At 41.3% G+C, this 15,945-nt stretch overlaps 1 protein-coding gene across 19 annotated transcripts in view; it reads right to left on the minus strand.

Moving 5' to 3' along the window:
- Positions 1 to 15,945, minus strand: part of ablim1a (actin binding LIM protein 1a) — a 45,596-nt gene that overhangs the window by 21,174 nt on the left and 8,477 nt on the right. For 15 of the 19 annotated variants that reach the window (XM_031284302.2, XM_031284299.2, XM_031284306.2 and 12 more), the window contains exon 2: positions 3,689 to 3,826. In XM_031284302.2, coding sequence (XP_031140162.1) covers positions 3,689 to 3,826 — 138 coding nt within the window. Of the gene's footprint in view, positions 1 to 3,688; positions 3,827 to 8,057; positions 8,188 to 11,998; positions 12,304 to 15,945 lie in introns of those variants that run through there. The other 4 variants (XM_031284300.2, XM_031284309.2, XM_031284310.2 and 1 more) reach the window with 4 other exon arrangements.

Genomic DNA, 15,945 nt, shown 5'->3' on the forward strand with positions numbered 1-15,945 from the left:
ATCAAGTCACCCAACTCCTCCACGCATCAATGGCTTTGTTAAGACTTGCTAGTCAGTGTAATCCTGAAAGGCTCAGTGAATGCATGACATGGATGCTGAAAAATACATTTACAGCTGTGGGCGTTACACGTGTGAAGCGCAACGTACAATCCTTTTATCAGTGTTTACAGTCACCATAAAAGAAAGTAAACATTCTCACTTTGGAGGAACTCTGCATTGAGGGGTCATGTCGATTAATCAGCACTACCACTGCAAGGTCTTTTGATTGTCCATGTGGAGGTGGAGTGTTCAACCCAACAACAATTCTACAATTGTCTAGCCCAGGAAATGGCCTTGATCTGTTCATGAAGATAGATACTCTATACTACACTGTCGGTCTCCAACAAGCTTCCTTCAATTCAAATATAACCTTGTCATCTAGACAAACATGAAAGACTAGCAAAGGCAGAAATAGTAGTTAGGGAACAATTAAGAGTTTGGGATATTTTAATGTTGGTGTGACGCTGTTATCAGGTTTTACTGACCATATGAAAGATTTACTATTTCGGAGGAAATATGAAATTCAAACATTTGAATGTACATTTGAATACAATAGCTTTAATCTCTGTGACATCAAGCAGAGACATCCAGGATGGCTACAGATTCATGGCTTTTTACTTTTTTTTTAAATATGAAAAATGAAATATTTTGATAATATTTTAGGGCCATATCACATCTACATCTTAGTTTAGGGTGTTAGCGTGCATTAACTAATCAACACTAAACACAAAGGCTGATGAGAATATCTTTTTGCATGCTTATTTGGTCATAAAACAAAAGTATTGGACAAATGAAATAATGATGGTATAGAAAGTTAGAGTACAGGATCACCAAAGTTATTACAATTCAGTCTGTACAAAATGCCATGCCAATCCATCCAATAGTTGTTATTTCAGACTGGACCAAAGTGGTGGACTGATTTTGACCAACAGACAGACCCACATTGAAAAATCCATGTTCTCCAATGCTTCAACAGATATTGTAGTTCTGATGACATGCTGCCTTTGGTGGCTGATTTGGGGGGACATTTTTCGGGTGTGGTGGCTGATTAAAAAAATCTTGGCTTGAATAATCACTTATTTTCCATGTCACATTTTATTATTCTCGTAGTTTTCCCATTTATCAAGACTTACTTATTGTCAGAAAGAAAATTATGACTGCATATGTTGCGTTAACTCTACATATGGTTTGATCACGATTCACACATAAGGCATGTCTATAAGTACAGTATTTCAACCACATAATGATCACATGGGCATGTAGTGCACCATTCCAGCATCACAGAGTGCTCCTTGGAATTGAATAGCCTTTTGGAAAGGCCACAACTAAGAGGGAAAATATTTAGATCTTTGAGAAGACTGTACCTAATCATTCTTATGCAATGAGCCACGCTAAATCCCTGGGATGAATGGGAGCGAGTGAGGGGAGAATCAGATTTAATTTCATTAGGGCTCAGGGATGATGAGATTAGCTTGTAAGCTATCTGAGTCAAGAGAAAATCAGCCATCGGTGGAGATTCTTTGGCCATTGACCTCAGCTTTTCAACAGATGCATGCCATTACATTGAATCATTTTTGGAAACTTAAGAAGGTCAACTTGTGAAATTAAAATGAAAGTGAATTCAGAGAAACAAAAATATTTTGCTTTTGTGCATTTGGAACACTGCAGTGCCCTTTCAAAACGTGCTGGTTTGGAACGGGTTGATTGCTTGGCCGCTGGTATTGCTGCTTGCAGGTTTCTCGAAAACCGCTCAACCAAACAACTTCATACTCGACACTGCACTTCCTTGGTTTCTGAGCAATATACCTGCCATGACATAGCTGTGTCCCCTAGTAATGCCAGAGTATATATGAAATTTGCTTACAGCTAGCTATTTGGGACCAGGCTATTAGTAATTGAAGTCGATTAGATGAACGGTTGTTGAGAAGATTGAAGAACAGACAGACAGAGACTCCTTACATTTTTAGTTAGATGAGATAAACACATGCAAAAAGTGGCTGTTTGGGATTTCCCTGCCAAGGGGATAGTATGAATGTCAATAAGCTCAGTCAACCTGACATGACCACAACTGACAGTATTATTAGTCCTACAAGTTGGAGACTCATAACAGCACATATAAATTTAGAGCAAAGACTAAGCCAGTGTGTCTTTTGGCTATTAAAGCAGCCCTCATGTCTTCTTTGGCAACCACTAACTCGTGTGCACAAACACACATACACTTTTAGTACCACTGGCTATCTAAAGGCATGTATATCCACTTTTAAAGGACTGAATTAGGTACTAATCTCAGCATTTGCTTGTGTTATTCTGGGCCCTTGGTGACCTAAGATAACTCTATAACAGTGCTTCAGTCACAGATTAACTACAAGGGCTTCAGCAGGGCAGGTTTAGCCTACAAGAGTGACGCTGCTTGGTCGGCCGTGGGAAGCTACATCGTAATCATGACAGAATGCCAGAAATCCATCAGTAATAAGGCTAAACGCAGAAGGATTTGCACTGTAACTTGCCATAGCAGTCTGGATGGTACTTTAATTAAAGTATGTAGGTTTGAGAAGTAAAGATAAGTCATACCACCATGTATCCCTCTCCTTAGAGGAGGATGGAAAGCACGTTGTGGCCTTTAGAGAGTGCTCCTGTCCAACCTTGTGTGATTGGGATGCTTTTTGGGACAGATGTTGAAAATGTACATTTGTTTAGTTGCACTTTTGTCTTTTTACCTACAGGGCCATCAGACATATGATTCCTCTTAATCTGGATCAAAGACAGTACATTTTCAGGATAATTGCCTCACATACGGTGGTGCCGGATGTTCCGCCGAATGTCCCTCGCCTTCCGCTCCCTGTGTGTTACCAATGTTAAACTCTGTTCTATTGGTAAAAAACAACCTTCAAACTAGCAAGCTACATGCTGAAAATAGGAAGTTTTGAAGAAAATTTGGATCGTGCAATAAGGCAGGCCTACTTGGTTCTTTCAGGAAATAATTGTAAAGATGTAAGATGTTTTAGGACATTTACTATCTAACTAGGACGTTTTGGGACCGATTGGTGAGATTGCTGTGAACGAAGGACACACAGTGATACACTGGTAAGAGCAAATTATGTTTAACTATGTATAAAGCTGATTTAAATAGCTCACGTTACTGTATTGTGTGAACAGTGTGGTGTTTTCTTTTGCGGGATGCCATTTTGCAGAGGCACCGTCGCTGTGTCCGGTCCACTCTGCAGTGCTGTGGAGATACTGTAGGTCTGGCAATGCGAGACTAGACTTCTCTATACCTATGAACTATCATACTACATCACAGGAGAGAATCATATTTAGCAAAACACAACTAGTCAGCATAAGGCAGCATGTACTGAATGAAAGGAAGCAAATGTCCTACTATTGTGACAGCATGAAATTAGCGATACATTTTAAAACTTCACAACTTAGCTGCCAATTTTCACACAACTCCCACATTATTCTTCTCCAATTCAGAAAAAAATTAAGACAGGCTCATTTTTATATCGTAAAGACATACCTTATTTACCAGACTTTTTGAATATTATATTAGGGTTGTCTCCTATGGAGTAAAGCTGAGCCAAATCACAATCAGTAAATACATGTGAAACCTATTTAACAACAGATATTTAATTACATAAAATGCCAGTACCTTTACAGGTGAAGCACTTGAGATGGAAGTGCTTGTTCTGCACCCGCAGCACCTCGCCCTTACATGGCTCCCCGCACTTGTAGCACTGAATCAGGGGCTTCTCTGTGGAGTGGTGGTGTGTGTCCTGTGCATGAGCCACTGCAAGAGAAGAGACATTAATGTTACTATTGAACTGTAATGTTGATGAGTCATAGCGGTCACTCAGTGCAGTTTTTGTAACATTGCTTTTAGTTTGTTTTTTTAAGTTCTGTTCATCTGAGGCCACGCTGTGAATCTGAATTTGCAACATCACACAGACCCCAAAGACCAACTGCTGAGAGCCTGTCAGATTGAAAAAAGGACAACATTGAGCAGGACAGCACAACTTGGGGTTCACGGCCCAGATAGGCTCTCTAGAGAGAAACAACCTAAATATAGTCTGTCTTTATCAGTGGAGGATGGACAGGCAAAATGCTGATCAGGGCTTGGTAAATGGCATCCTAAAAGGGTATTGATAAAATCAGTTTCGCTACTGAGTTTACTGTACTTTCATCCTTAAAGGAAAATATCATGAGCCATTTGCTGTCTATGCCTAGCTTATATTCTTAGTAATAATTGTGCAGGGCACACTATATATGGCTTCCTATTGCCATGTTTAGAAGACAAATTTTAGTGTCAAACACTGCCTGACATGAACTCCTGTCCCATGCTTTTTGGGGCTGGTGTTCCATTCGTTCCATTCCATTCTTCTCTGTGGATGTCAAGTGTCTGACAGTAAGCAGAGCATGGCACTCAGCTCAGATAACAATAAAACAGAGCAGGCTACATGTTTGCTGTGATTGAATATCTCACCCTGTGGAAGAGTTACAAATGAGTGAATTAAACAAGAATAAGGTAACAATGTAAAGATAAAGGTAAACAATGTAAAGTAGAAACTTTGCACAAGACTAAATCAAAGCCACATTAGCAGCTTTGTGAGGCTGTAATTCCATTCCATAACAATCCATCAAATAGTTGTTGGGATATTTCAGTCTGAACAAAATTAGTGGACCGACATTGCTATCCCTAAAGCCACACTGGTGCCACCAACATGTATTGAAAAAGCCTACTTTTAATGGCAATATTTTAAAATGACTCTGGTTGCAGAGCATGCAAAGATCCTAATCTGAGTAAAGATTTAGACATCACTTTCTTAATGTGAGGTATTGGGACAACCATTATAACCATATAAGACAGAGAAACTGTTATCATCTTGCTTTATCTCGACAAGCAGTATCCAGTGTTATCTTTAGATCCATGACACGTCAGCCTCTGGCCCTCCTCAGTAGAAAGTTTGGGCCTCCCTGACATAGACAGACATTAATACAGCACTACTGTACTGGATGTAAATACTGCTGCAGTGCCGCACTGCACACAGCTTATCAGCGGTTCTGAAACCACCATATTATTTTATATTCAGGAGCATTAACCAGCTAGGCAGCCCCTCTCTTTGATCCTCTCATTTCCTCTTTCTCTCTCTTTTTCAAACAAAGATAGACAAACACACACACACACACACACACACACACACACACACACACTCTTAGAATACACATTAAAGGATCTTTGGTCTTTCTGCTCTGCAATAAATCATTATCTGCAAGGCTAAAATAAGACACCACCAAAGGCACAGAAATAGCATCATGACCAATCAATGGTCTACCAAAGAAAGACATTACTCTGGATTATTGATGACTTGGCCTACCTTGCATCCCACTTCTACAGTTGCAGTGGTTTTCTGATATTGAGCGGTTGTTTAATTGCAGTAAAAATCAAACCATCAAGGGAGCCCAGTCTTCAGAACATTATTTTCTTGATGAGACACGTCAACAGTCTTTGATTCATCAACTAGGGGCAGTCTAAAATATCCTGTGCCAATTCCTAAGGATACAAATTCACAGAGCATCGGTCCATTCAGAATTTGGATTGAAATGGAAGTGAGAGAAGTTGTGAAAAACAGTTAAAGAAGAAGACGGGATAACAGGATGGAGGCTGGAAGGGATGTGGGTATGAGAGGGTGGGGGCTCTCTCTCCCTGGTGTCTCTGATGTGATTACACTTAGCAGGACTATGAGTCATCTCTGGGTGAACCAGACTACTGTGACAGCAAACTGAGTCTCAGCAGCTATGTGTGTGTGTGTGACATTGCACCTCTACAGGACAACACACAGGCCATCTGGGTAACTGCACGTCATTTTAAGCCTAACGGACACTTTTCATCCTGGAACAAGTAAAAGGAAAATTCCAGTTTATTACAACTTCTATTTTTTTTTATTTTTTTTTTTTGGTTTGGCCACCATTTCTACCAGTAATGTAGACTGTACACTGTACTCAATTAAAGTAATTGCTAAGATCTGGACACACACATCACTACAACTAAGAGATATGAGATCCGAAACATCCGAAAAGTTGATGCGTCATACTGCCACAGCTACAGTAAGTATGAAAGGTCAAAGCTGAACCAAGAATTCGGTCTGTAAATTGTGATGGATGTTTACAATGGACCCCTCCCCTACGCAGTTGCTAGTAGCCACGGAGGACACGGAGGATTAAAAAAACATGATGGACTCTTCAGAAGAGGTAATTATCTTCACTCCAGTTTCTGCGCGGGAAAGTCACCGGACGCCACAGTCTTCTGAACATAGCCATACTGAGAAATACAGAGAGAGTTCTGTGGAGCTGATAGTCTTGATCAGCTTTGTAGCAACTCATTTGGCAATGGCTTGAATGTAACTGGTTCATAATATAATATTAAAAAGTTACGCACTAAAGCTTTAACACATGTAGAAATAGAAAACCAGGCATAGTTGTTTTACAACCAGGCAGCCCTATAATTTGGAGAGATCCAGCAACTATCTTAGCTTCGGTGACTGCACACAGTTCTCCACAAGTCCTGACCTCAGCTGTGCAGTTCACACCCCTCCAACTCTAAACAAAACTAGGTTATTCCTGAAGGTGTGCCCCTGGCAAAGAAAACATAACAACAACTTAGGAATTGCCTGGAGTTGCATTTCTCCCCTTTGAGAGACTCTGCCCCCCCCCCCAGCTCAAGTCTTTGTGCCAAGCTAGCACGTCCTGGAACTGTCCACTGAAAGCAGAGAGACCAAACTGCCAACAACCCTCTATCAAACTCCTGGTAAGACAATGAACAAATTGATCCCCAAATGTTTAAGTAACTGGATAAGTAACTGTAATGACATTACTGAATATCAAATTGTAATCCTTTTCACCACCCGTTACTGAAAGAAGTGATTACTGAAACATGTTACTAATTAATGCATTATTACTGCCCAACACAGGATTTTGAGTTATGTTTCTGGAAACCTGGCTAATAAGCTCTACTACTCTCCTTAGCTTTGGTTTGGTCTTTTTAGCTGCTAAATGCATTCACTATGTTCACCCTTCTGTTTGGTGCTGGGCGGGTAACACAACCAGGGTTTTTAGAGCTTTTTTGCATTAAACAGCTGCCTGCTATTTCTGAAAATAACACCGGTTAGAGCGGTGACAGTGAACCAGAACAGTTTCAGGCTGTGAAACCAAATCAATGTGTTAAAAGACACTAAAAAAGCTCTGTAGATCTGAGGGGAACTGCATAGTCAGTGGTGATAATTCTTTGTGGGTTTGTCACTACACATAAATCCTAAGTCATTTTATCCAGTGTTCATATAACAATATTGATGATAGCAGCTTAGAAGTATATATTTTACATGGCTGTGATGCAAACAATCTCTCTTAGAGTCGAGAGAATTTCCGACGTACTATTTTGAACATTTCATTTCATAGAGTGTTGTGTTGTCAGCGGGGACAGCCCAGCATGGAAAAGTCAACACTGCTAACGTCATAACAGGTTGACAGAAATCCAAGACAGATGTTCAGAGGATCAAAAAAATCTATGAGTGCTGTGTGTTTTTTGAGCTTAACCCCACCTCTTCCATTGTAGAGTGTTTGCCCCGGCAGTGGCTGCACAGAGGGAGAGAGACTGTGGCAAAGTCAAGCCGAGATGGGTGCTCTACATGGTGTTTCAAAAAATTAAGAACATCAAAAGATTTGAATTTTGAATTTGCTTAAAGGATTCAGATCGAACCATTTATAGGACTTGTTTGGACATAAATCAACTAGTGAGGTCTCTTTCAAATGTTTAGCAGGCCTCCACACTTACGACTTCACAAAAGACTTGACTTCAAGCAATTTTACTGCAATAACATAAATTTGAAATAAATCCATTAGTAAGTCTTTAGGGGTTCTGCTGATGGCAGTAAAATGGCGCTTGATTTGCTAGAATGTATATTATATAATGCCATAAATAAGTAAACATGCAGTACATGAAGCAACCTCAGCACAGAGGAACTTACTGTGAAATATACAGTAGTACAAATTTTCCGACTGCTGTTCACATTCCTCATTCTGGGCTGGATGTGTTGGCTGTGCTGACAGTGTGATCTGTACTGCCTCATCACCAGGGGATACAGTGACTGATATGAGCCTAAACACACACCACACACACACACACACACACACACACACACACACACACATAGTGCTGAGGGAACAATAACCAGCAGAGCATCCCAAAGCCAGGCGTAGAGGAAAGGGGGCTGCTCTCTCCACCCCTACATCCCACCGACCCCCCACCCATTTAAGCAGAGCCTAGCTGCGTTGGCAATAATAAAGGCTTCAGATGAGCCTCTGGAGGGAAGTGAAGAAGGCCATCTTGAATCCCCTGAGGACAGATTTTCCCGTAACACGTGCCCTGGCCTTGCTGGTAAATAACAATAGAGCGGGCTTATTGACAGAGAGTGCGGGATTTGCTGCGGAAGCTTCAGACTTTGTTGCCTTCATTTCCTTCAATGAACCCCGAGGAACACAAAGCCATTGTAGTGGTTTGCAAATGCACTGGGAAAAGGGGAATTAAATCAAACAATAGATGAGAGACGAAAAGGTCTAAATAAAATATTAGTCACTCACCGCCTTTGTTACTAAGATTCACAGACAGAAGAGTTTCCAGTACAGACACATAGCAGCCCCAAAGGAGTGTGTGTCTGTACAGTATGTGCACATGTGCCTTATGAGTGTGTGTGTTACAAAGAGAGACAGAGGGACAGATAAAGAGAGTGGCAAAAGCTCCACTCTTGGTAACCATGCCAATACTTTGGGCCCTAGATGTGTCTGCTTCATAGACGCGAAAACGAAACACACACACAAACACACTTTTTACTCAGGTATCCATCCAATCCAACCAGTTTGGGATGGAATATTCCAAGGGGGTCTGACCCTTAATGAATATCAAAGGGCACAAAATATGCCCACCATGAAATCCCAATGCGTGGTCGGATGAGTGTGTGTTTGGGGGAGGGTGTTCGGAGCTCTTCATCACCCAGACATAACAAGGAGCTCTTAACCCTCCCCTCCATGAATATGTATGGCTGTATTCACTCCCTCCCGCCCCTCTGCCCCACCACCAGCGTCCCAGACAAAGCACTTCAAACGCGGGCACAAATTGCAGGGGGGAACCCTATCGGCCTCCACCAGGCCCCCAACCTTAAATAACTAATCCTCAGGGACCTGGGTTTGGAATAATAATCTGTTATGAATGCTTGAACGCCACAGTACGGAGCGTTTGTTGTTGGGCAGGTACATAATAATAATACTACGCTGATAAACAAAGACAGGGACTTCCAGACCAGCTACTTATCTGAGCGGAGACAATGGTGGCTTCATGAACTGCAGAAGCCATTGTGTTTGCAGAAGTGGAGCTGATGAAGGCCTTAGCTCTTTGCCTCTGAATGCCGGCCCATTACGGCCCCACACTCCTGTGTCGTATTTCCTGTGATAATCAAACCGATTGATGCCAGACAGGGAGGATGTTTGTTGACTGGCACAATGTATTGCTACAGTCTGTGTTTCTTTCATGTGATTCTCACGTCGCTCTTGTTGTTACAGCCTGTATATTTTAGGTCAGTGGCTGTCTCTCCCCGGCCGACCACTTATCTCATCTGTATATTCTGGTCCTGTGTGTGTCAGCTGTACAAACAGTGTGTGTCTATGAGAGTGTGTGCTGCATTGATGTCTGTGAAAGGGTTTAGCTTCTCTTTCAGGGGGTAGACACTGGCAAGCTTCAAAGATGAGGCACCACTGCAGTTGTCTGCAGCACTCTGCGAAATCACGGGAAGCAGCTACACAGACACATGACATTAGGCTTTCATGTTCAGATGGCGAATGCAGGTTGTTCTGGGAGTTGGTGACATGCATGTGATGGCGATTATCCAATTTCACAGAGCGCGGTCAGCGAGGTCTCTTACGCAATGTAACGCTGAGAACGCAAGAAGGAGAAAGAGCATAAATAAATCAACTAGTTGTATAAAAGTGCACAAATCTCAGAAGCACGTGTAGATCAAGATCAGACTGCCTTGGGTACACATGGCCCCAATACATTACAAACTATTTCAAGGGTATTCTTGGCTTTGAAAATAGGACAACCGCCTGCAAGCAGACAAAACGCTAACACTGCAATCCTTTTATTATGATTCATCATCCTGGGCATACAGTATAATTTAGTATTTGGTCAGCTGTGCATGCTGATGGTACAGAGCCCACCTGGCCTCAGACAGATTGCACGATGAGCTCCCTGGAAGATACAAGAAGAAACCGTATGTGGCAGAGGAATCCAGATCCCAAGAGTCGGCAGGCGAGGCAGCGGGTTAAGTCTACGGAAAAAACTTTCAGAGGGATTGTGGGAGATGTACATGTGGCAGCCAGAGGTTACGGGTGTTCTGCCAGCCTTGGGACTCGATGGCAAAGGCCTTTTTCTTTGTGGCTAGTCGAATCCACATCAAGAGAACAAGCTACCTAAACACTTGATCTGTCAAAAAAAAAAATCTGTAAACATGTTTTTTTTAGTGATAGAAATATTTTCAGACAAAACATAAAAATAGCACATGCCCACACATAGAACACTGGCTGGAGGATCAACTCATTAAGCTTCTACTGAAACACAGGAGTAATATATCAAAGCTGATTCAATTGAGACACTATTAATGGAGTGTAATGGTGACGCATAATGACTTATTACTGTGATTGATTACCTTCATATTCACTTCCAGTCCAGTTGACTGTTAATGTGGAAAACGTTGATGTAATAGTTAGTAATATTTATGGATTCAGTATAAGTTACATGCTTATAAATCAAATATTTGTTGTTAATTTTTCTTTGTGGTTAAAGTCAAAAGGAAAGGAAGAACATTGTTGCCATCATTCTTCATCTCTGAATTTAAAGCAGACATTTTTATTATAGAAAATTGTGCCTATGTAGCTGCTTGCAGTGAGTCATAGAGAGACAAACAATGGTTAACCTCACGACCACATGCCCCAGCAAATTGCTGGGAATGTTAATATCTCTGGAACATGCCCCCTGACCTCACCTAATTCATCCCACACAGCTGGGCGACCTCACTTATAGGTAGAAACAATCATCTTTCTCTTTTAACAGGACACTATGAATGAAGCCACAGCTGACAACAATGGAGTGTGCCTTTTAGATGGTCGCCATGGCAACGGCTGCAGACAGAGCGAGAGAGAGAGAGAGAGAGAGAGAGAGAGAGAGAGAGAGACAGAGACAGAGACAGAGAGACAGAGAGTGCAGGTCCATAGCTCTGCGCAGTGTGGATCCCTACACTAGTGCTCCACTTCTTCTCTCTACACGTTATCGTCATATTCAGCCTGTATAAGAAGACGGACGTTTTAACCTGGAACTCTCTGAACATTATCACTCTATATGTTTTGCTGTCAAGCTCCTATACAACGAGCCAGATGCTTTGTTCCAACATACGTTTACATAAAAATACTGACGCTGCCAAATTAAGCAGACTCCAACCCAAGCATCATCAGCTGCTAGAGAGTACTGAAAAGGGCGTAGCACGTTCAAGTCTTTAACTAGAGAGAACCCGTTGATATATCGAATATGCATCTTTATACTGTGTTATTATGTTTATTGCAAGCAACACACACACACACACACACACACACACATAAAGAAAGCCATGTCTATATTACTGTGACTATATCACACATCTAAAACATAATCAATTTCAAACTAAATCTAATTCAAACAGCCAGACAAGGCAGTTCAAATCCAACTGGACATACTGCACATCTACACACACTGCAGACAGTGAACAGCCTAACAAGCAAAACAAATCACAAAAACACACACTCCTGACACACACACACACACACACACACACACACACACACACACACACACACACACACTCTCTGATCACGACCGCTGGAATACCTTTTTCTTTGACCATGACCATTGGAATTGAGGTAAATCTGCACCAGAAAAGGTTCCGGGTATCGATCACCAGTCACACAGGAGCTGCTAGTTCCTTTTTTTAGACAAGAATGAAGTGCAGAAAACAGAGCTGAGACAAAACAGACAGACAGAGAGAGAGAGAGAGAGAGAGAGAGAGAGAGAGAGAGAGAGAGAGAGAGAGAGAGAGAGAGAGAGAAAGAGAGAGAGAGAGAGGGGTAGGCGCTGCTAAGCTCTCCACCCGAAAACACTGCTACAGCGTGGGGTTTGCCTCCCGACTGCCTGTTTTCCTCCCATCCCTCTCCTCCTCCTCCTACTCCTCCTCTGCCCACTCCTCCTCCCTCTTCCCCTCCTGTTCCCTATTTCAGCCCCTCTGTTGTGTCAGCCGCCTCCTCATTGCAGCAACCAGGTGGCTGCTGCTGCTGCTTCTGTAACCAAAAACAGTATCCCCAAATCCCTAAAACAGACCCATTTAAGCACATACAGGAAAAATGCAGGACAACACACATGACAAAACACACATGCATGTAAAGACAAACTGTGACACCAACTGTTAAGACCACCATATATATAAAGAAAATCTGTTACATTAGACTTTCTTCTTCTCTGTATTTTTCTGTTGTAACATCTTGTCTTTGTAACACACCACATCAACTTCCAATATAAACTGTGTAGTATGATGTAAATGTATGACTCCCTAAAAATGAAGATAAACTCTATTCCATGAATAAAGTTCACCAAACTGAATTTTGCTGGGAATAACCCTTCACCACATCACTGTACTGTATAACACACACACACACACACACACACACACACACACACCTTAACAGACTTTGTATCACTACAACAGGGCAGCAGCTGCGCTAAAGATTGGTCCAATTGAACAACAATTGGTGTATTTGACGCATATGAAAAAAGAATGAAGTTAAAAGCTGTAAAATAATAAAGCAACGGAGTAAAAGACAGATTTTTTTTCTGGAAATGTTTGTCTTTCGTAACAGTAAAGTGGTTATAGCGCCAAGCACCAAAATTAATAATTAACATTAAATAAAATATGCATTAAACACATTATCCACAGTTCATAAAATGCTGCCTAAATGATAAGTACTTTTTGAGAATATAGGTGTTATCTAATCAGATCCAATCAACTTGACCTGATCAACATGCAGTAAAGCCAGGCTCACCTAAGGCCTAGTCCACATGTACACAGGTATTTTTGAAAACAGGGTTTTTCCCTCCTTCGCTCTAAAAAAAAATCCCGTCCACACAAGCACCATTTAAAAAAAAAAAATCTGTCCAAATGAAAACGTAAAAACACAATTGAAACGCTGTCCAAACCAACAGGCAGCAATATAACCAACATGCCAACAATATAACCAAGCCATGTTGGCCAATCAGAAGCTTGAAAAAAAGCTATTACCGGAAGGCTACCTGGCTGCAACGGCACATTGATCGTAGCGCATTCCAACGCCTCTGTTCCTTAATATGGTGGACAAATAAATGTACATGTATGTGGTAACCTGTAACAGTTAGAACAACCAGCACTATTTTGGCCATGTCCACCATTGCGAAAAATGTCGCCTCATTTGTAATGCCTCACAAAGGAGATAACGACGCACACTCTGACGTTACGAAAACTGAGTTTCTGAACATCTTCACCCTGTAAGGAGTTTTCCAAAAGATCCGTTTCTGAGTGTGGACGAAAGGCCAAAAACACATAGAAAACCATTTTACAAAACTGTCTGTTATTTTTCCCACATTGCTACTTGAGCCACATATTTTTCCTTTGTCCATGCTTACACATTTTCTGGTCTGGTTATTTCAACACAATTTCAATTATAACAGGAATAGATTTTCAACCGTGCCCCTTAATTGCTATTTTTGGGACTCCAGACCAGTCAGATCGACTAAATTTGGCACAGAAAGAAATTTTTAGTTTCCAAACCCTCCTTCAGTTTCACAGTGGCTCAAAGATGTTATGTTTTTCTTGAAACTTGAGAAAATTAAGTACACGATGAGAGGTGACACTGATAAGTTTTTTCGTATATGACAGCCTTTTCTATTATATTTCGCAGACTTACAAGTCTTACCAGACTAAGTTCTGTTATATTTTGTATGTATGCATATGATTCCAACTAAGCCAGGGTGGGGTGGGGTGGGTGGGTGAGTTGTGTGCCTTATTTTATTTATTTATTCTTTTCTTTTTCTTTGTCTTTTATGTCTAATTTGTTGTGTTCTGTCATTTTGTCTTTTGTGTCTTTTTCTGTTTAAAATCTAAACTGTACAAAATGTCTATTTTCAAAACTTGATTCTGATCTCAACAAAATATGTTTAAAAAAATACCCGTGTAGGTGTGGACTAGGCCTAATAGTTGATAATAATCGCACCGCTTCCAGCAGGTCATGTACGGTATGAGGACAGCATCAGACGGAAACATAGATACCATGATCTCTAGCATGTGCTTTGTATTAATATCTTGAGTGAATCCTCTAAAATCCAATTACAGAGAGCACGTTCCTGGCTGAGCCCGATGAAGACACCAGCTCTTATATCATCTGCTACTGTATTGACCTTATGGAAGATTGACCTTTTTTGTCAACTCTACTTTAGAGAGTTAACTCATATACGTCCAATTACGTACTCTTTGTACGTAATTTGTTGCTATGTTTATGTTGGTGCTTGGAATATTGCACTGTTTTACTATACTATAAAGTAGTCCATATCCACGACATTCCACTTCCGGGATTGCTCCGTTGCCAACGGAAATTTCGCCGGATTTCACTCATTTAGGCCAGATATCCGTTGCCTTCTTTCTTTCTTCTTTCTTCATGTTGGCATTTTAATCTCCGGTCGATTTATGAGCTGCGTGGACTCGCCAGACCCTCCTCCGCAGCGCTGTGGAGGTAGGTCTGGCAATGTGAGACTAACTATAAATTAATAGACAACCTATGTATCACTGTAAGTGGTGTTATGCTAAACATCATCCATCTACTCCCCACATATTGTATGGAATATTTACTAGTACTATTTCACTCAAGCCTGAGTAGCAGCGCTCCACAATTTAACGTGTTAATAAAGTTTCTTATTTGTCTCTTTGGGAGCAAATTAAATCCACTGAGACCCAGCAGAGGACCAAACCAATGTCTGCAGACACTTCAATGTGTATGCTAAAGAAAATACGATTTCAGAATTAACTCAGCCATGTCACACCAGCGGCAATTAGGGACCACACGGTCACTGATCCATCTGTCCCATGCTGGAGCCTCACTCTATCTCTCTACGGCTGAGAGGGGAGGAATAGTTTTGCATCAGCACCACCTCTGTAATTGCTGATGCAGGCAGATCATTATGCATTCATAATGCATTCATCCACTGCAGTGTCAACTATGCCACCTGCTGGATACCCGATAATGTGCATCAGTTTCCACATGGGCGTTTTCGTCTCATCTGGCTATGGATACATGCCAGTGAGGCAAACGGTAAAAATAGTTAGCGGATATTCTTTCCAGCACTCCACCCTTTTTTATTGTAAAGGGAGAGAAACGTGTAATGAGTTTGTGATGACCAAAGATTTGAGTGGCTGAGCAGTTTTCTAAATGTTGGCTGGTGAAAAAACCATCTCCTTTAAAAAGATTAGAGGTTTACAGTGTGGTTACTAACTGCTAAATGCAACACAAAGAGTGTCCCGTTATTGTGTCTTCTCATTATACTGTAATGGACCTATTATCATTTGTGCCTCTTTTAATAATCTCTGTAGGAGCTGCTGGACATTCATGCTACATAAGGCTTGCCAAGAGCAATTCCTGAGTAGCAAAGCCTATTATCCATGGATGAAAGGTTTCTACTTTATTTGGCTCACCTATGGATGATCCATATCTGACTGTCCATTAATAATCTGGCCAGGGGACTATACATTCCACAGCCAT

This window comes from Sander lucioperca, chromosome 15, assembly GCF_008315115.2.
Source record: "Sander lucioperca isolate FBNREF2018 chromosome 15, SLUC_FBN_1.2, whole genome shotgun sequence".
Taxonomy (NCBI): Eukaryota; Metazoa; Chordata; class Actinopteri; order Perciformes; family Percidae; genus Sander; species Sander lucioperca.